Source organism: Trichechus manatus, unplaced genomic scaffold (genome assembly GCF_000243295.1).
Source record: "Trichechus manatus latirostris isolate Lorelei unplaced genomic scaffold, TriManLat1.0 scaffold00134, whole genome shotgun sequence".
Classification (NCBI taxonomy): domain Eukaryota; kingdom Metazoa; phylum Chordata; class Mammalia; order Sirenia; family Trichechidae; genus Trichechus; species Trichechus manatus.
The window spans coordinates 4,736,169-4,758,193 of NW_004444070.1; the positions used below are offsets into that span (position 1 = coordinate 4,736,169).

At 42.7% G+C, this 22,025-nt stretch overlaps 1 protein-coding gene across 1 annotated transcript; it reads left to right on the top strand.

Moving 5' to 3' along the window:
- Positions 1–6,786: 6,786 nt before the first annotated feature.
- Positions 6,787–21,912, top strand: LOC101353944 (zinc finger protein 883-like). Its single transcript, XM_023739425.1, has 4 exons — positions 6,787–7,491; positions 16,655–16,781; positions 17,903–18,056; positions 20,011–21,912. The coding sequence occupies exons 1-4, from the start codon at positions 7,489–7,491 to the stop codon at positions 21,785–21,787; spliced, it is 2,061 nt and encodes a 686-aa protein (XP_023595193.1). The 5' UTR covers positions 6,787–7,488; the 3' UTR covers positions 21,788–21,912.
- The last annotated feature ends 113 nt before the right edge of the window (positions 21,913–22,025 follow it).

Sequence of the window (22,025 nt, forward strand, 5' to 3'; positions counted from 1 at the left end):
TGGAGGACACAATTCAGTCCATAAGAGCCACTCTTAGCAATAGCTACTTTCTCTCCCCACATTGCCTTTTTGATCGCCTCATATGCATGTGAAAGTTGAACAAAGAATAAGGAAGACCAGAGAAGGATTGACGCATTCGAATTGTGGTGTTGGTGAAGAATATTGAATATACCATGGACGCCAGAAGAACAAACAAATCTGTGTTGGAAAAAGTACAACCAGAATGCTCCCTAGAAGCAAGGATGGCGAGACTATGTCTCACATACTTTGGACAAGTCATTGGGATAGACCAATCCCTAGAAAAGGACATCATGCTTCATAGAGTGGAGGGTCATCAAAGAGAAGGAAGATCTGCAATGAGAGGGATTGATGCAGTGGCTACAACAATGGACTCAAACATACCAACGATCATGAGGACGGTGCAGGACCAGGCAACATTTCATTCTAAGGTGGAGAGCTATGTGAAGGAGCTTTACTTGGAAGTGCTGCCTTGAGACAACCCTGTAAAGAAGTACGGAAGACAAGGTTGGGCAGAGGGCAAAGCAGACCCACAGTGGGGTTGCAACTGGGTCTTAGCCCATCCTACAGAGGGAGCTCAGGGGCTGGGATGGACCTTCAGAATTGTCCCACATTGAGACAAGGACACCCAACCTGAGTACCCTTAAATCAGCCAGTCATTATCTGCATAGACAAACACCTGGGTGAGGCACCGCTCCGTGGTCCAGGTCAATGCCCAGTGGCCCTGGATACGTGGTCACTTGATGTCCCACGGCCATTCAATCCATCTCTTAGGAGGAGCAATAAGAGATTCTTTTAGAAAGATATCTGCTGCAGACGACAAGGCCTTTCTCAAGAAGCCTTCTGTCATTGTTTTTACTTGCCACTGAATTGGTCGCCAACTTACGGCCACCTCATGTACAACAGAACAAAATGTCGCCCCGTCCTGCATCATCCTCACAGTTGCCGCCTCCCTTAATTACTACTAACGCTCAAAGTCTGTTCTAATAAGTTGCTGTCCAGTTGGCACGACTCATGGCAACCCCATGCACAACAGAAAGAAACGTTGCCGGGTCCTGTGCCATCTTCACAATCGTCGGTACGCCCGAGTCCATGGTTGCAGCCACGGTGTATTCTGAGTACCTTCCAATCCAAAGGCTCATCTTCTGGCAATCCGCAGGGCAATCTTCTGACAGACAGGTGGTGGAGGGATACTTTAGGTTATCTGTTTTTGTTTTTCTCCAAAACCGTTGAAGCTAATAATCTGTCTTAAGTTCTCCTTTTTGTTAACTGTGGCTCCAGCAAACTGGAAGAAGATACTTTATGCCGAAACTGGGTTGAAGGCCTGCAGAGGAAAGTTACAATCCAGAGCTAACAGCCCCGGATGCCCAGCTTCCTCATACCTGGGGTGAAGCCCCCGGAGCGCCAGACTGAAAGTTCCACGTCGGTAAGCGTGATAATAACTCTCCCGGGGAAGAGCCTTGCACGTCTGCCCCTTCATGCCTTTGCAGGCTGCTCACGCACTTGTTCCTGGTTGGTCTGGTTTTATTTTCCCGCCGGCCTCCTGCCTGCACTCCCTTTCCTCCTCACACCCTCTGCACCCTTGGGGACCCGCTGCCTTGTGTGGGCGTAGTGCTCTTGTCTGAGCTCAGAAGGCCACGCTCTCTTACACACACACATGCCACCCACAGATGGACAGACACACCACACACATCACACACAGACACCCTCTCACATACACCACGCACACGACAAAGACACACACATAAACACATCACACCCACATACACAAACACACCACACAGGCATACCACACATCACACACAGACACGCTCTCACATACACCATGCACACATGCACAAACATACCACACACATAAACCACACGTACCACAAAGACACACAGAAAACACCACACACACTCACCAAACACACCACACACATAAACACACAGACCACACACATCACAGACACACCCATAAACGTACCACAAGCACTTACACAAACATACCACACACATAAATACACACAGACACACCACACACATCACACACAGATACACACACATACACCACACACACAGGCACAAACTACCACACACATACACCACACCCACCACAAAGACACACATAAACACACCATACACATACACAAACACACCACACAGACACACCACACAGATCACAGACACACACACTCACAGACACCACACACAGACACCCGCCCTTACGTACACCACATACACATACATAAACATACAAACATACCACATGGAAGGCGAGACTTCTACCATTTCACCGCCACTGCACTCTATATGCAGCTATAGACATAGAAGGAGGCCCTGGGTGGCACAAATGCTAAGTGCTCGACTCATAACTGAGAGGTGGGTAGTTCAAATCCACCCAGAGGCACCTCAGAAAAAAGGCCTGGCATTCTACTTCTGAAAAATCAGCGACTGAAAACCCTACAGAGCCCAGTTCTGTTCTGAGACACATGGGGTCGCCATGAGTCAGAGCTGACTAAAGGGCAACCGGTATAGATATAGATGTCTTTGTTGTTGCTGTAATTAGTGGCTGTCGAGTGGATTCCAACTCATGGCAACCTCATGTGCGCAGAGTAGAACTGTGCTCTACAGGGTTTTCAAAGCTGTGGACCTTCAGAACCGGATCACCAAGCCTTTCTGCCAAGTTGCCTCTGGGTAGGTTTGAACAACCAAGCTTATGGCTAGTATTCAAATGCTTATGTTAATGAGGCAGGATTAGTGTAGGGTATGTTTTGAGATAATCTCTTTTGAAATATAAAAGAGATTAAACAAGTGAGCAGAGGAGACATGGGGAAAAAGAGATGCCAAGACACATGGAGATCTCCAAGGAACCAGGAAGCAGAAAATGAAGAGACAAGGGCCTTCCTCATAAACTGTCAGAAAATAAATTTCTGTTTGTTAAAGCCACCCACTTGTGATATTTCTGTTACAGCAGCACTAAATGACTAAGACAAACACTATCAACCATCTTGACCTAACTAACTGACATTTATTGAACACTCTACCCAACAACAACATAAGACGTTACTTCTAAGCGCTCATTAAACATTCAGCAAGATAGACCACACGCTGAGTTACAATGCAAGCTTTAACAACCGAATAAAATGAATCATTAAGTGAATGAGAAAAATTGGGGTATATTCATCCATTGAAATAAAACAATGCAACAAAATAAAAGTAACGAATTCCTGCTACGTGCAACAACAGATAATATCTCACAGACATTACGTTGACTAGATGGCGTCAGGCACAACCAACTTCCTACAGTATGATTCTGACTGTATGAAGTCCAAGAATGGGCAAATATTACCTCCGGCCGTAACAGCCAGAACACTGGTGACTCTTAGGGTGACTGTCAACTGGGAAAAGGGCAGGAGGGAACCTTGGTGTGTGCTGGAAATTTTCCCTAACTTGATCTCAGAGGAGGTTATATGAGTGTTTATCCAGATGTAAAAATTCATCACGTTGTACACGTAAGACTAGTACACATTATGCACTTTATTACACGTGTGTATATAAGAGACAAAAGTAAACACTGTTTATAATGGTCATGTTCAAAGGTACTGCACCTTTTACCTACTGGTCCTCAGAACAACTGGTATCTTTCTGCCTCTCACCCTGGAAAACTCCTCTCTCCAGGGTCCTCAGCACTTGGAGAGGTCAGACTGGGTGTGCACAGTATGTACCCTGCTCCTAGGGAAAGATGCCTGATATGCAAGAGATGACCAATCGTGAACCAGAAGTCACACTAGAGACGATCCAACAATTCTAAAGATGGCAAAATATTTATGTGGAACAAAGAAATTATTTCTCTAAAGAACATGGTTAAAAAAATTTTTCAAATGGCCAAATATGCTGACTAAGTGTATAAAATTTGAGGCACTGAATTGGTGGAAAAACTGACGTATGACAAGGGCCCTGACTTCATCTTGTAACTTGATTGAAATTAAGACTCCATTTTGTCTCTTGACCGTTGTCAGGAAACTACTTATGCTTCTTGTGTCTCTGAAAAATGTGTTTATCATATTATGATTTGTTCCAAAGAAACTTTTAACACAGCTTGTGGTTTATTACAAGATAATCAGCCAATTAGAATTAAGCATGTGGTTTCTTATAAAGTAGCAACCAGTCAGAAACGAAGCACAAACTTATTGTGGTTTCTTTACATAATCTACTTATAATTTAATCTATATGACTTTTACCATAACTGTGTGACATATATCCAACCAAGCTATGATTATTACAATATTCATTCATTTTCCCATAACTGCCCTCACGGTGATTTCATCCTGTTTTTTGAGTGGATAATTTTTTCATGCTTTCCCCAATGAAGGCTTAACCTAACCACAGCAGGCCATAACTGTAAAAGGCTAACTCATTTGTCAGAATCTGAAAAGCTTGAAACAATAGAAAACTACATCAAAGGGGTTGGACAGAGTGCTCTAACCCGTTCAATGGACAGTGGACATGTGTACCAAAACTAAATGACAATTTACCCCAGGAAGCCAGTTAGAGATCTACCCAATATTATACGTAGCCCACATAACAAAAAACAGCCATCATATGACCGACCCGGGACTCCTGCGTCAAGAGACCACATTGTTAGAAAAGAAATACAAGAAAAGGTCACCCAATCATGATTTCAGTTTTCTGTCTTGTCTTTAACCAACCATAGTCTGTAAGTAATTTACTCACAATGAGTCAGCACCTGTCAAAATTGTATAAAAAGCACTTACAGATTGTAATTCATTGGATTTTGGTCTGTTAATAGAGTGCCCGCAGCCAGTTTCGCGTTCTGTTTTCTGATACGTCACAATGAAAATCTGTTTGTTGCAGAAGGCACTGGTGATAGCTGTTCCTCTATAACGCTCCAGTGCTCGGAACACTGATCTCACTTGTGAGACTTGCTTTCATTCTGTGAGTTCAGTGCTTCCCCAATTTATAAATCGTGTGTTGTGTGCTTCACTAAAACCTCAAAAATCATTTACTTTGCAGATTACTTATTTAGCCGTTAAGACTTTTTGACAACACAAATAGCAACTTTCTCTGCTCCCCAAAAGGTATCTTTGATTACTGAGATAGGCTTTTCAGATCATAGACGCATTTAAGAAAACTCAGGCGTTTCTCTATACAAGAAATAAGGACAGCCTATGGAGCATAGTTCTACCCTGACACACATGGAGTCACCATGAATCAGAGTTGACTCAACAGCATCTGTTTTTTCGGTTGTCTGTTTGTTTATTCCTGTAAATACAAATATGATACTTTTGCAGAAACCCTGGTGATGTAGTGGTTAACAGCAACGGCTGCTAACCAAAAGGTCGGCAATTCCAATCCACCAGGCGCTCCTTGGAAACCCTATGGGGCTGTTCTACTCTGTCGTATAAGGTCACTATGAGTCGGAATCGACAGGAACACAACAGGTTTGGTCTTTCGGTTTTTGGTGGGCAGATCCCAAACACCAGGGGGAACCACTGATCCCCACGGTCCCGAGTTGGAGAGCTCTGGGTTCCCGCACGGAAGCCCTCCCCTGAGCACCAAGAGTCCCAGAGACCGGAAGCGGAAGTGAGCGTCCTCGGTCGGCAGCCGCGGTTGTGTCCCTGCTGCTCCTCTGTGAGGTAGGTGTGGCCCTGTCGCCTGCAGCCCGCTCCGCTAGCCGGTGACCCGCAGCTCCTGTCCCGGGTCTGAGGGCGCTGCGCCCGCTCCCCGCGCACTCCTGGTTTCCCAGAGCCTCGGGACTCCCTGTAGCCGGGGAGCCGCCGCCGCCTGGCCGCGTCCTGCTGACTCCTCTGGGCTCTCTCGGTGCGTTCACAGGTGAGGTCGTGGGAACCCTCGCCGCGCACACGCGTGCTTCTCGGGGCAGCGGCGTCAGCGGCACAGGGAGCGCGTGAGAAATGCAGGGTCCTGGGCCTCACGGGCGCCGGGGTCGCTCGCCTGCCTCTCAGTGCCCTGCCCCCGCCTCCCGTCCGCCGCCCCCGCGCCGTTTTGTCGTCTTTTCTTTACAAGCCAGCCTCAGCCAGACTTTTCGGGCTCTTGTTAAGATGCGGATTTTGATTCAGCAATTCGGAGGTGGGGTTTGAGAGTCTACTTGCTGAACAGGCTGCTAGTTGATGTTGGAGATAATGTCTGTAAATAAGAATGTGAATTAAAATTAGTGCTCCTAGAGAAGAGGATAGAAGGAAGGATAATCCTTAAAGGGGAGACACCGCTGTAAAGATGACGCGAGAGAGAGAACATTGACCTGAGACCAAAAAATGGAAGACTAGGAGGCAGCTTGGAGGGGAGCAGGGTGGAAAGAAACGGGAACACCGGGGGGAGATGCCTCCTCAGAGAAAACCTCATGATTTCCTGATTTATTTGTTGATCGATTTATTAGAAGGTTGAAAGCACAAAATGTTCAGGAATCCTCCCAGATCTCTCAACAGCTTAGGGATTGGTGCTGTCATGGTTTGAGAACGAAGGGAAAAGAAAAAACTCAAGAGAAAGAAAGAAATGTTAACTGCAAAAGCAACGGGAAAAATATGATACATATTAACCAAACCAAACCCAACCCGTTGCCATCAAGTCAATTCCGACTCATAACAACCCTATAGGACAGAGTAGAACTGCCCCATAGGGTTTCCAAGGAGCAGCTGGTAGGCTGGAACTGCCAGCCTTTGGGTTAGCAGCCAAGCTCTTAACCACTGTGCCACCAGGGCTCCATATTACAAAGCTATAAATGAAATAGAAAATTGTTTTAAAAGTACAGTAGAAGGGTTTTAACTGAACATAAGTAAAAATGAATGAACCATGAGTTCATTGACAAAACTTGAAAAATATGTTCTTCCTGATAATTTGCCCACATTAATATCAAATAACAGTGTGTGTGTTGATGTATAAGGGACAAAGTTACACAGGTGAACCCACAACTTCAACGCTGGACCCCTGACTCCCTGGAGGAAATCAGGTTCAAGTTTTGCAGCCTGGCCAGGCCTGGTTGCTTCCCATGCTCTGGGATAAGTAAATTCCTCCATCTGTGACCTTGTTGCAGAAAGAAGAGGCCCATGGAGCCGCATGAAGAATGCAGGTGTGTGCTCTGGAGGCTGGAGCCTGTTCTGCCTTCAGTGCAAATGCCCTCAGGGTGGAGCGTGGCCCTGGGAGGAGGCCAGAGACCTGTCACTCCCTGCTTCCTCAACACTTTCCTCTCCATCCTTCTTCCATTTCAGGTGTCAGGTGTGGTGCAGGGAGAACTAGGCCAGTCCAGACAGCTGGGGACCTAGGGCGACCATCCTGCACATCCGTAAATCACAGGGAAGGATTTCAGTTGCTCAGACTAGTGTGTGGACCAAACATTATTCATCGGCCTCCAGACTGCCCAGTGCTCTGCTTCCACTCCCGTCCCTCTTCCTGACGTGGCTTCTTGGGCTCAGAGACGACATTCCCTTCAACTTCCAGAAGCTAGAGAAGGAAATGGTGAGTTCTATGGAGAACTGGGTCGTCCTTACCATAAGAGCGTGAGGCTGGATATGAATTGTTCGGGGAGCAGCTGTGCGCTGTGGGACTGGGGTTCCCCAGTGGAGAATAAAGGTGGCAGAGGAGGCCAAGGGACTGAGCCCTAGGAGGCACTCTGAGGCCCTGCTCCACTGTCACTGGACCCTTCCTCTATACACATGTGGCTTTTCAAGATGTGGATGCCTGGGGTCGTCTTCTTTATGTGACTCTCGGAGCTGGCACCGTGGGGCGTTAACATCCCCACCCTGGGCCTTGGCGGTCTGTGTTGAAGACAGAGTCTCCTGACCAGGGCCTGGAGACGGAGCAGCTCTGGCTGTGGAGGCTGAGCCCCGCCCTCCAGAGCCGTCCTTGTCCCATCTTTCTGAGCAGTGTTCTTGATTTCACATGACTTTGTGTAATTACTAGATGGAAATTTCGTTTATGTATTCAATAATGCATTAAACTTTCCATTGTCAGTTATAAAGAAGAGGGGGTAAACTTTTCCTGTTTAAATAGTAGTCTGAATCGCTGATAATAAATAGATCTTGATCAGTTTTTATGGCCTCCCTGTGTGTTCCACCCGGATCTCATCTCCTGCGTGAAGACTGTTACTGTCTCTATTTAGAAGTATATGATGATTACCAATACTGGTGCTATTATTATAGCTTTATCGTCTAGTGTTATTTGTAAGCTCTTTATTGCTTAGTTTTGCCTCTTTGGAGCTTTCTGTAAAGTCGGTTATTACTCTCTCTGGGTTCTTCAGTGACTCGTTTTCTCAGGATGCTTTTGAGTTTCATACGTGTTGGTGTCTGAAGCTGTAGTCCGCCCATGTGCCTATGTATGTATGTCCCCATTGTATGAACGGGCCACAATCTATGTAGTCCGCCCATGTGCCTGTGTATGTATGTCCCCATTGTATGAACGGGCCACAATCTATGTAGTCCGCCCATGTGCCTGTGTATGTATGTCCCCATTGTATGAACGGGCCACAATCTATGTAGTCCGCCCATGTGCCTGTGTATGTATGTCCCCATTGTATGAACGGGCCACAATCTATGTAGTCCGCCCATGTGCCTGTGTATGTATGTCCCCATTGTATGAACGGGCCACAATCTATGTAGTCCGCCCATGTGCCTGTGTATGTATGTCCCCATTGTATGAACGGGCCACAATCTACCTAGCCATTGCAGAGCTTCCAGGATTTGGGTGGTCCAAGTGTCATTTTTATTTTTTTATTGTGCTTTAGGTGAAAGTTTACAGCTCAAGTTAATTTCTTACTCAAAAATTTGTACACACGTTGTTATGGGACTCTGGTTGCTCTCCCTGTAATATGACAGCACACTTACCCTTTCCACCCCAGATTTCCCATGTCCATTCAGCCAGGTCCTGACCCTCTCTGCCTTCTCATCTCACCTCTGGACAGGAGCTGCCCATTTAGTCTCATGTATCTACTTGACCTAAGAAGCACACTCTTTATGAGCATCATTTTATGTCCCATAGTCCAGTCTAATCTTTGAAGAGTTGGCCTCAGGAATGATTTTAGTTCTGGGTTGATAGAGAGTCCGGGGGCTTTGTCTTCTGGGGTTCCTTCAGTCTCAGACCATTAAGTCTGGTCTTTTTACTAGAATTTGACATCTGTACTCAAGTGTCATTTTTGCTCTTGTGACTCTTGCTTCTCTTTTGTTCATTCCCTTTCCAGGCTCCATGTGCCCCTGCACAATAACCCTGCAGTGAGGGAAATAGCTGCGTTGTAGACCATAGCCATGTTCACATTTACTAGGAAATACTGATGGCGTTTTACAGCTTTTTCCTCCCACATAGTATGTTTGTGGATTTTACTTATTCTGTCTGCTTACTAATGACTTTTTGCTCTTGTAAAGAGTGTAAAATGGGATCTTCATTTGACCTTTATTCTGTAATTACTTTACACTGCTCCACTACTGACAAGACATTGCATATCTTCCCACCATTAGTTTATATTTCTAGGACTTTTTAGATCTTGTTTACAAACGTTCGGAATTGTTTTCCTGGTATGTAACTTATGTTTTCACTCATTTTCTCTGCCCTTTGATGAATAGTTGTAAATTTTAATATAGTTGAATTTGTCAATCTCTTCCTTTGTATCTTACTATTAAGAATTTTTTCTCTGTTTTGATGTTATAAGATCATTTGCTTATAACTTCTGAAAGTATTAAAGTTTTATTTTGGGGTATTTAAAACTAATCTACCTGGAATTGATTTTTTATATATGGAGTACATGAGAATATATTAATTATTCCAATTGGATAATTAGTTGATTTTAATAAAAAGCTAGTTGCCGTAGAGTCAATTCTGAGTCATTGTGACCCCATGTGTTTCAGAGTAGAACTGCACTCTAGGGTTGTTAGTGGCTGATTTTCTGGTTAGATAGCCAGACCTTTCTTCAGAGGTGCCTGTGGGTGGACCCAAACCACCAACCTTTCAGTTAGTAGCAGATCTCTTAACGCTTTGCGCCACCCAGGGCCTCCATTTAATAAAGTGTATGTGCTTTCTGTCACTGTCCTGCATTACTCACTGTGTCGTGAGTCACCTTCATGTAGGTAGGTGGGTCTTTTCCAGGGCTGTTTGTTTGTTTGTTTTTTTTCATTAGTCTATTTCGAATCCACCAGCTGCTCCTTAGAAACCCTGTGGGGCAGTTCTCTGTCCTGTAGGGTTGCTATGAGTTGGGATCGACTCAGTCACAATGGGTTTGGGTTTATAGTGATACTACACTGTCTAATATATGATAGCTTTATTTATAAAGTAAATACGTGAAAGTATAATTATATATATGTGACGTGTTTGGACAGGCCCCCATGCCTTTTTCCTTAGAGCATGTTGGCTATTCGTGGACATTTGCATTTCCTAATGCATCTTTAATATATTTTTTTTTTGGTGAAGTCCTAAAAAATAATTCAATTGCTTGGAATTTTATGGAAGTGCATTGGAAATAACGATCTGTCAGGGAAGAACAGTTTTCTAAGAGCGTGCTCTACCTCATTTATTTCAGTCTGCGTGTGTTATAATTTCTTCATTAGGATCTTTAATCATACTCCTTTTAGGTACCTTTTACTAAAATACGTATTGTCTTTTAAAAGATAATTTCTCAACTGCTTGCTACTAGTGTATGTAAATGAAATATTTGGAGTAAACCTTTCTTTGATAGTTATTTTGTAATCTGAATACTGGCTAAAATCCCTCGGTCCTGTAATCATCTTTACCATCTTTGGGGTTCTGCATATGCAATTATTTAATCTCTAAAGTAAAATGGAGTGGGGCACTTCAACCTTCAGTGTATCAGGAAATCTGTTGCCTCTGCCTTAAAAGTCTAGGCCCATCCCTTGCACACACCACTTTTGCAGACACCACCCCAGTCTCAACCATCATCATGTCTTACCTGATTATCCCCGTAACCTTCTAACATATCTTCCTCCTTATGTTTGTCCCCCACACACCAATTCTTTATGAGCCTCTGCTCAGAAGCTTAAAATCATTCTGCATTTCACTCAGATTAAAAAGTTACATTCTTCTCGGCTGCTGTCATGGATTGAATTGTGTCCCCCCAAAAATGTGTGTAGCAACTTGTCTAGGTCGTGATTCCAAGTATTGTATGATTGTGGAATCTGATATGATTTCCTTATGTGTTGTAAACTCTTATCACTATGATGAGGTTACATGTGATCTTCTTATGTGTTGTAAATTCTATCACTGTGATGAGGTTATGCTGATGAGGTTTACAAAATTAGTGTCTTAATCCAATCTCTTTTGAGATATAAAAGAGAGAAGTGAGCAGGGACACATGGGAACCTCACACCACCAAGAAAGCAGTGCAGGGAGCAGAGAGCGTCCTTTGGACCTAAGGTTCCTGCGCAGAGAAGCTCCCAGACCAAGGAAAGACGGATGCATTACAAGGAGCTTTCTCCAGAGCTGACAGAGAAAGCCTTCTGGAGCTGATGCCCTGAATTTGGACTTGTAGCCTACTGGACTGTGAGAGAATAAACTTCTCTTTGTTGAGGCCATCCACTTGTGGTATTTCTGTTACAGCAGCACTAGATGACTAAGACAGCTGCCAAGAAGGTCCCCAGAACATGATATGCCCACTGACTGCAGTCACGTCTCCAGATTCCTGTATCTCATTCTGCTCCAGTCACAGTGGCTTTTGGCTCTTCCTGAAACATACAAGACGCCTTCCCACCATCTGGCCTGGGCTCCAGCTGTTTCTTCTTTCTGGAACAATGTCTTCTCAGGAATCCCTTGGGTAATTCCTTCACATACCTCCAGTCTTAGCTCGGGTGTTTCTTTTCAGCGAAGCCCACTCTGAATAGCCTCCTTAGTTCTACTTGCATCGTCAGCTCGGCCAGTACTCTGGATCCTGCTGAACTTTTCATTTGCTCACTGGACTCATCACGTTTACTCGTTAGGTGCCGTCACGACAGTTCCAACTCATAGTGACCCTTTATGAAACAGAATGATGTCCTGCACTGTCCTCACAATCTGCTATGTTTGAGCCCCTTGTTGCAACCACTGAATCCATCTCATTGAGGATCTTCTGCTTTTTCATTGACTCTACTTTACCAACTATGATGTTCTTTTCCAGGGAATAGTCCCTCCTGATAACATGTCCAAAGTATGTGAGGTGAAGTCTCGCCATCCTTGCTTCTAGTGAGCATTCTGGCTGTACTTCTTTGAAGACAGATTTGTTCTTCTGGCAGTCCATAGAATATTCAGTATTCTTTGCCAACACCATGATTCACAGGCATCAGTTCTTCTTCCATCTTATTCATTGTTCAGCTTTCACATGCATATGAGTCAATTGAAAACACCACGGCTAGGGTCAGGTGCATTTTACTCCTGAAGATGACATCTTTGCTTTTGAACACTTTAAACAGGTCTTTTGCAGATTTGCTCTATGCATTACGTCCTTTGATTGCTTGACTGCTACTTCTGTGGGCTTTGATTGTGGATCCAAGTAAAATGAAATCCTTTACAACTTCATTAGTTTCTTCATCTATCATGATATTGCTTATTGGTCCAGTTGTGAGGATTTTTGTTTTCTTTATGTTGAGGTGTAGTGCATACTGAAGGCTGTAGTCTTTGATCTTCATCAGTAAATGCTTCAAGTCCTCTTCGCTTTCAGCAAGCAAGTTGTGTTATCTGCATATCTCAGGTTGTTAATGAGTCTTTCACCAATCCTGATACCCTGTTGTTCTTCATATAGTCCAGTTTCTTCGATTACTTGCTCACCATACAGATTGAATACATCAGTAGAGGCGGTTTTTTGGTTTTTATCCTGCTTAGTGTTCCCTGAACTTCCTGAATCTTCGCTGTGCGTCATTGATTTTCTAAATTTCGCAGTCATTACCTCAATTATTTCTTCAGTTCGTTTCTACTGTTTTTCCTTTCTGATATTCTCAATCCATGGATGGCCCACCTATAGTAATCGTCCCACCATTCTTGGCTGTTCTGTTCCATCTTCTGTTTGCATTTCAGTTTTGAGAGTTTCTGTTAACGTATCTTCAAGCTCATTCTTTCCTCACCTTTGTCCTGTTATTTGATAAGCTCATTAAAGGCACTTTTCATTTCTGCTATAGTGTTTTTGATTTCTAGCATTTCCTTTTTGCTTCTTTGTTACAGTTTCCATCTCTCTGCTTTCATTACCCATGTGTTGTTATATGTATACTTTCTTCATCAGCGCTCCTAACGTGTTAATTATAGTCATTTGGAAGTTTTGGTCTTATAATTCCAAAATCTGTGCCATATCATAGATTGATTTTGATGTCTGCTTTGTCTCTTCCAGCTGTTGTTTTTAGGATGCCTGGTAGTTTTTTTATTGAAAGCCAGAGATTATGTACTAAGTAAAAGGAAATTAGGTAAGTAAATAGGTCTTTAGAATGAGATTTTATCTTTGTCTGGCTAGACAGTCTGTGTTTACTGTTTGCTGTAATTGTCAGTTGCTCTGATAGTATTGTTTGTTTTTTCCCTGTAGTGTTTGGGTTTCCTGAAGACTTCTTAAATCAGGTCTGAGACTTGGAGTGTTTTCTTTTCTAATTTGTTATTATGTAAGAGCCCTATGGATGGAGTACTAAGATGTGGAGAAAGGGGAAGCTTGGGTTAGTGTAGTGATTAAGTCTCAGTCTTTCAGTGAGCCTGTGCCCTGGGCAGTGACCATAAAAGTGCTCCTCTGCTTCTCCCGTTACCCACTTTGGTGAGACAGGAAGCCTGGATGGGGCTGGAGTTGAATGTTTCACTACTGCAGCTCAGTTAGACTCTGGTAAAATAGGTTCTCTTGAGGGCAGGCCTTGTCAGGGAGAATAGAATCCTCTGGGAAATTTATGAAATGGCTGCTTTTTCTCTTCCCCTTACTGGGAGGAAGCACAAGGAGATTTTTCTCTGATGGTCACACGGAGGAACTGATAGGGGTCCTGCAAGTAAAACTCACAAAACTCTGGGGGGGTCCTCTTAAGATTGGGGCCTTTGGCATGTTTAACCCTGAAGTTTGTCCACATCGAGCCTCCAGGAATTCATCAATTACATTTTAAGTTTTCCTAATCCTAGAGGTGGTTTCTGCTCCTAGGTTTTTCTGGCATGATATTCTGTAGCTGCTTATGTGTCCCTCCTGTTTTGGGGCAGCAATTTGCCCTGTGACCTCAATTTTCTGAGTTCCGTATGTTCACATTTTTTTCTTGGGTGAATGGGAGTGATGACTTACGTGCTGCTTATATATCAAACCAGAAACTGGAGGTCTTTGAGTTTTCTGTCATTACTGTGGTCTTTATTTTCATGATATTTTATACTGTTCATTTAAGCTGCTTTTGTTTTTCCGTTTTCCCAAATTTACATGTTTTTCGTACTGCTAATGACTTTTTCTGGGTATAAGCAATGTAACTTCCCCTTCCTGGGCGTGAAGGTTAGTGGAGCCCTTTGACTCCTGGGCTTCTACGTTGGGATTTGTTGAAGTCAACTAGCATGTGAAATGTATATGAGTATTTGCAAAATCATCATAGTCTGTTTCCAAGTTTTTAGAATTGAAAGTGTGATTTTTTTTTTCCCCTTACCGAGCCCAGTTTCACTAGCTAACATTTTCTAAAACGATTATGTTGCTCTCAGTGTTGACTAAGATAAATATGTTTCTGTTAATTGCTTATTATCCCCTTACTGTGCTTTTTCCATAGAACATATCACCACTTAACATTAAAACCCATTGCCATCCAGTTGATTCCAATTCATAGCGATTCTATAGGACAGAGTAGAACTGTCCCATAGGGTTTCCAAGGAGTCCCTGGTGGATTCGAACTGCCAGCCTTTTGATTAGCAGCCGTAGCTCTTAACCATGGCACAAGCAGGGCTCGTGGGCACCATAGACCATGTAGTTAATTGATTGTCTCTAACTTTACTCAGCTATGACCTGTTTGAAATCATATCTGCTTAGGAGAGTCAGGAGATATAAATGAGCCTAGTATGTTGAAAACTTTTTGCAAAACTTTTCACAGACCATAGTTGCTCAACACATGGGACGTTTTATCATTACCTTATTGTATAATGAATGTTAGGGTTTTTGATGACTTTGAAATATGTAACCTGGCCCACTGCAGTGGAGACTTTTGGATTTTGGCTCTAGCTCATAGTTTGTTATGACCCATCATACTGATGGGACTGATTAGAGAGGACATAGCTCACTTCACCACTTCCTTGACAAGAGGAGTCTCCTTACCCTAAAGCTGCTCTGACTTAGCACCCAAACAGTAGTTGAGCAGCCTTTTCTCTCACTCTATGAAGAATCCAGTGGATTGGTGCTACATCACAGAAGTCACTCTTACCAGGGGATTCCAGTGGTCAGGGTTCAGGTAGTCGTGGTTGTGTGCCTTTTGGGGGCTGCAGATGTGAGAGAATTTTGGAATGGAGCCTCTGGAGGGCTGGTGTGTAAGTTTCTGTTTCCTACGCTTTCATGGGCAATTTAACAGGTAAATTGTCTGCACTTTAATTTACTTACAAAATTAATTTTTGTGGTAAAAGTTATATATATAACAACATTTGTGAGTTCTACAATGTTTACACGTGTAACTTAGTGATATTATATTTATCATGTTGTGCAGTCATTACAGAATGGGAATCATAACCTCACTCACAAACACAAGGGCATGCTGTTCTTGTTTCTGCAGAAGTAATGCTCTTCATCGTTTTATAACATTACATTGTGTTTGTGTGAGGGTATATGAGTTTGTGTTTGTTAAGGAGGCAGTCACTAATATGTAATTGGTGTAAAGCTGTATCAGGTCTCGAAATTTGAGAATTGTGGGGAGATCTGCAGTCACTAATATGTAATTGGTGTAAAGCTGTATCAGGTCTCGAAATTTGAGAATTGTGGGGAGATCTGTACTTTCATGTTTTCTGTCTCACTTGAGTTCTTTTTACCTTTTATTACCTTTGTAAGAAAGGGACAGAAGAGGTGACAGAACTAAGATTTTGAAAAAATAGGTGACTAACAAGCGAAAATTCATTATTCTACAAAAGAGTATTATTTTTTCAGCAGATAGGCCTATCATCTCCTGATCTCGTAGAATTATTCTAGAAAATATGACCAGCTCAGGGCCTTGGGTTGCCTGTTATTTTGTGCTAGCCTCTGGTCCTCCCATAGCCGTGAGGGGCAAAAAGAAAAACTGCCATTCTGCAGTGTTCCCCAGTTAGTACTCCACCCTGCCTTCACCCTGTGCTTTATGTGTTGTTGTGTGTTCTGATGTGTCTGTGAAAGGAGATGTAATTGTTTATTCATAAGAAAGTGATGATCTCAATGAGAGCATTTCTCTAATTTTTGCTTTGTTTTCTGACTGTTCTAGACCATAAACGGAGAGAAGAGTATGACTGCAGTTGGTCGCAGTCAAACTGGGGAGATCATTTCTGTTTGTTGAAAGTGTATGAGACAAGATGCAATCAGTGAGGAAGTGAATGTAGTTAGTGATGGGATGAGGCTGATGGCTGTACCCTAGAGAAGACCTTAGTAGGACACAGAACCTTGTGTCAAATCCCTATGAATTCTCAGTTCCTCAAAGACTGTCAGCCTCACCTTTCTTTCTTGTACACATTGGAATATACGGTACCATGTTGATCCGGAATGTGTGGGATGTTTTAGGACTCAGTGATCGTTGAGGATGTGGCTGTACTTTTTAGCCAGGAAGAGTGGGCTTTGCTGGATCTTGCTCAGAAGACACTCTACAGAGATGTGATGATGGAAACCTTCAGAAACCTGGCCTCAGTAGGTAAGAATGGCATCATTTTTTAAATTTATTCTTTTAGTGAACAAAGGTATTTCACTCGTTGGCTTTGTGCCAATATTTGGGCTAAGGAGTGTGAATAAATTGTTAAATAAAACAAGCATGGTCTCTTGGTCTGTGGAGCTCACTTTTCCTCTCTTCCCTGTGAACATAAAGCTCTGTGTATTCAAGCGAGTTTTTCTTTCTGTTGTGATTAAATGCCTTGAAACTCTTTAAGTGGTGTAAGTGTAAGCATTGGCTTCAGGGGTCACTTTGGAGGCACTGAGAGATTTGTCGTTTGAGACGTTATAGAATGAGTTTTATTGTGTTTGTTACATGATTATTTTGCTGCAGATAAACTCACAACTGCCCATCTTCAAAGACCCTGAAAAGCAAACTGTTGAGTCAGTGTCAAGGAGATGCTCATTGCTTTTCCCTGTTCTCTCTCATAATATGCATTTCTACATGAGCACCATGTCAGCTATACATATTTTCCTAAAGAAACAAAGGAAAGATCTGATGCATTATAGATAGGACTCATCCAGGGCCACTGTGTCAGGAAGCACCAGGAAAGCCAGAATTTTTTGAAGGACCGTCCCTGCACAGAGGCAATTACATTTAAATCAGTCAGCTAGAAAAAGTCTCTTTTGAATTGAGAACACAACTTCCCAGATGCCTGAGCTTGCTTAGCAGTCGTTTCACACCTGTGGTCATAGAGACTTTTTTCCTCTTTTCTTGTTACATGTGTATTGTATCCAACGTATTCCTACTTGAAAACAAAACCAAACCCACTGCCATTGTGTCAGTTCCCACTCATAGCGACCAAAAGGTCAGCAGTTGGAAACTACCAGCAGCAGATTGGAAACTCTGTGGGACATTTCTACTCTGTCGTTACAGGATTGCTGTTAGTCTTCCTACTTAACCCTCCTAATTTACACCTACTCATGTTATCCATGACTCTTAATCCTAATGGAAGTATTTCGTAGTAAATTGCTTTTTAACCATTGCCGAAGTGTTGGTACAGCAAAATGTGGCTGTTTCTTTGTTCACAGCAGCCTTTTTTTCCCTTGATAATTCTTTTCCTTTTTGTTTCATATTGTGAACCTCAACTTGAATTATTGGGTCAGTCTCTGGAAACCTTAAGAATGGAGAAAAGTTATCCAGTGAACATATAATGGTGCGACTCCTGAAGAATGAAACCTGGTCTTCCATGTTAGGAGAAATCTCTGACCAATCACATGGCAATAAAGATAAGCATGAAAACCAGGGGAGACATGTAAGGTGGGTATCATTTAAATGAGTAAACAGTGCTTTAGGAGAAAGTTCTGAGTTGTCATGACATAAAAATATGCATATATAAAGGACACCAAAGACACAAGGAAAGTATTAGCCCAAGAAACAGAAAGGGCCATATAAACCAGAGACTGCATCAGCCTGAGACCAGAACTAGATGGTGCCTGCCTACCACCAATGATTGCCCTGAAAGGGAACACAATAGAGAGTCCCTGATGGAGCAGGAGAAAGGTGGGGTACAGAACTCAGATTCTACTAAAAAGACCAGACTTAATGGTCTGACTGACACTGGAGGAACCCCAGAAAGCACGGCCCCCAGACTCTCCGTCAACCCAGAACTAAAAACAATTCCCAAGGCCAACTCTCGGATTGGACTGGACTGTGGGACATAAAATGATATTCCTGAAGAGCATGTTTCTTAGCTCAAGTAGATACATGAAACTAAATGGGCAGTTTCTGTCTGGAGGTGAGATGAGAAGGCAGAGAGGGTTAGGAGCTGGTTGAATGGACACGGGAAATCGAGTGGAAAGGGGGAGTGTCCTGTCACAGTATAGGGAGAGCATTTATGGTTACATAACAATGTATGTATAAATTTTTGTATGAGAGACTAACTTGAATTATAAACTTTGGCTTAAAATACAATTAAAAAAAATACAACTTAGTAACAAAAAATATATACCTACATATGTACATGCTTATGTATGTATACCAGGGCTTTGAACCGCTTCTTAATGATTCAGTAATTGCCAACTCACACAAGGGCAGCATACACGTTGCATAACAGCTTAATCTGCTACCTGTTGGATTTTGACCTGAGGAGGAAAGAATCAGCACTCGCCGTTCAACTATAGCGGCCGACCACCCCACTTGGAATGTGTGTCACTGTCCATAATACAGCCAGTAATCCAATCTCCCGCATTCAGCTCCTGAAACTTTTGGGATGTATGCGGAAGATTGGATTGTTGGCAGGACTGTGGAGAGAGAGACACATTCACAGCAGCGGAGTACCACTGTTGTTTGAGTCAAAATCCCATGAGCAACAGCTTTGGTTGCTGTGCAGCGCGTACACTGTTCTCATTTATTGGTGAACCGTTACTGGTGAACCGCTACGAACCTGTTTCTAAGTCCTGATGGGCACTAATGTATATACATATGTGTATATACACATCAGTTCCTTACTTGTAGCCATGGTGGCACAGTGGTTAAGAGCTCAGATGCTAACCAAAATGTTGGCAGTTCAGATCCACAAGCCGCTCCTTGAAAACCCTATGGGGCAGCTCTCCGCTGTCCTGTTGGAATCAACAGTAATGGTTTTTTTGGTTTTGTGACTCCTTATCAACTATCTCATATCCGACATTTCACATTTATGACAATAATAAAACTACTTCCTGACTACTTTGTGAATTAACACCATATGTCTGGCAGTAACAAACGCTTAGATGCAAGGTAAGAGTAATGCTAGCTGTGACGATTAAGGTTATATGTCATCTTGGCTGAGCCATGAATCTCAGTGATCTGGCTGTTATGTGATGATGTAGTCATCTCCCATTTTGTGATCTGTGTGGTCATTCTTTTACGTATAATGCAGAATGTCACGTAACTTTCTAGACTTTGAAACCTAATCATGTTTATAAGTGAGGAGTGAATGTATATGTTTATATAAACCTAGCTGTAAAATTACATGTGCAGAGAATTTTCACCATACGTTTTTATAAATATGAGTCAGATATTATATATTTGAAATATATTTTACTTGGACATAGTTATCAGAAAGCCTCATTATTTAGAAAAACAGTGACAGTAACAATAGTATTTCTGGTAGATAATTTTATCTATGAAAGATGAGACAACTCAGGACAAAAACCATGCATGTTCACTGTGTTTGGTAATGGTGAAATGGGAACAAATTTATTTCCAACAGCATGTTGCGTGTTTTTAACAGAAGTTATCCAGTAGAGAACCACTGTGAAAGCAATGAAGGCAATCAGTGTGGGGAAACCTACAGCCAGATTCCAAATCTTACTGTGCTAAAAAGAAATCCTCCAGAAGCAAATCCTTTTGAAGGCTGTGAGTGTGGAAAAGCCTCCATGGATCACTCATCACATAAGAATCAGACCAGATCTCACACCGGATGCAGTACCTGTCAGTGTAAGGAATGTGGAAAAGCCTTCAGTTGTCTCTCTCACCTACCCACTCCTATGAGAACTCTTAACGGAAAGAAACCCCATAAACGCAAGGTATGTGAAGACTTCATTTCTATCGCAACCCTTAAGACTCCTGTGACAACACTCAGTGGTGAGAAATGCTGTGAACGTAACAAATGTGGGAAAGCTTTCTGTAGTTTCTCATCCTTTCGGACATCCATGACAGGTCATAATCATGAAAGTATAGAAAGTAAAACTTATAGCTGTCCTTCATCCGTCATTTTACATATAAGATCTCATGACAGAGATAAGCCTTATGAATATAAGGAATGTGGGAAAGCTTTTAGTGAGGCCACATCCCTCACTCATGTAAGATCTCACTGTGGAGAGAGGCCTTATGAATGTAAGAAATGTGGGAAAGCCTTTAGTCGGCCCTCAGACCTCACTAAACATGTAAGAACTCACAATGGAGAGAGGCCTTATGGATGTAAGAAATGTGGGAAAGCCTTTAGTTGTTCTTCAGCCCTCACTACCCATATGCGAACTCACAGCGGAGAGAGGCCCTATGAATGCAAGGAATGTGGGAATGTCTTTAGGCAGTCATCACACCTCACGACACATATAAAAACTCATAATGGTCAGAGACCTTACGGTTGTAAGGAGTGTGGGAAAGCCTTTAGTTGTTCCTCATCCCTAACTAAACATGTAAGAACTCACAGTGGAGAGAGACCTTATAAATGTAAGGAATGTGGGAAAGGCTTTAGTTGTTCTTCACACCTCACTCAACACATAAGAACTCACAGTGGAGAAAGGCCTTATGAATGTAAGGAATGTGGGAAGGTCTTTCGTTACTCCGCAGCCCTCGCCAAGCATAAAAGAACTCACAGTGGAGAGAAACCTTATCAGTGTAAGGAATGTGGGAAAGCTTTCAGTTGTTCTTCATACCTTGCTCTACATAAAAGAACTCACAGTGGAGAGAGGCCTTATGAATGTAAAGAGTGTGGGAAAGTCTTTAGGCAAGCCTCCAACCTCACTACACATAGAAGAACTCACAGTGGAGAAAGGCCTTATGAATGTAAAGAATGTGGGAAAGCCTTTAGTCAGTCATCACATCTCAGTATACATATAAAAACTCACAATGGGCAGAGGCCTTATGAATGTAAAGAATGCGGGAAAGCCTTTAGTTGTTCCTCATCCCTCACTCAACATAGAAGAATACACAGTAGCGTGAGACCTTATAAATGTAAGGAATGTGGGAAAACCTTTAGGCGTTCCTCACACCTCAGTACACACATAAGAGCTCACAGTGGAGAGAGGCCTTACGAATGTAAGGAATGTGGGAAAGTCTTTAGTTATTTATCTGGTCTCACTACGCATAGAAGAACTCATAGTGGTGAGATGCCTTATGAATGTAAAGAATGTGGGAAAGTCTTTAGGCAAGTCTCAAACCTCACTACACATACGCGAATTCACACTGGAGAGAGGCCTTATGAATGTAAGGAATGTGGCAAAACATTTAGGTGTTCCTCACACCTTACTGCACATAGAAAAACTCACAGTGGGGAGCCCTTATAAATGTAGGGAATGTGGGAAAGCCTTTAGTCGTTCTTCACACCTTAGTTCACATATAAGAACTCAAAATAGAGCGATTACTCTATGCCAAAAGTGGGATGTTTCATCCTTGCTGCTGTAATTTTAAAGAGCAAATTTCCAAAAGTCTGCAATTAAAAAGTTTCTCAGTAAGAAGGCAGTACTAAAAGAACTAGTCTTTAGAGCTACTTTGTGCCTTTGAGAGAAATGAATTTCATTGTAA

Coding starts and splice junctions, on each gene's coding strand:
- LOC101353944 (XM_023739425.1), top strand. Junction 16,782..17,902: donor CAGAAACCTGGCCTCAGTAG/GTAAGAATGGCA, acceptor TTATTGGGTCAG/TCTCTGGAAACCTTAAGAAT. Junction 18,057..20,010: donor AACCAGGGGAGACATGTAAG/GTGGGTATCATT, acceptor TGTTTTTAACAG/AAGTTATCCAGTAGAGAACC.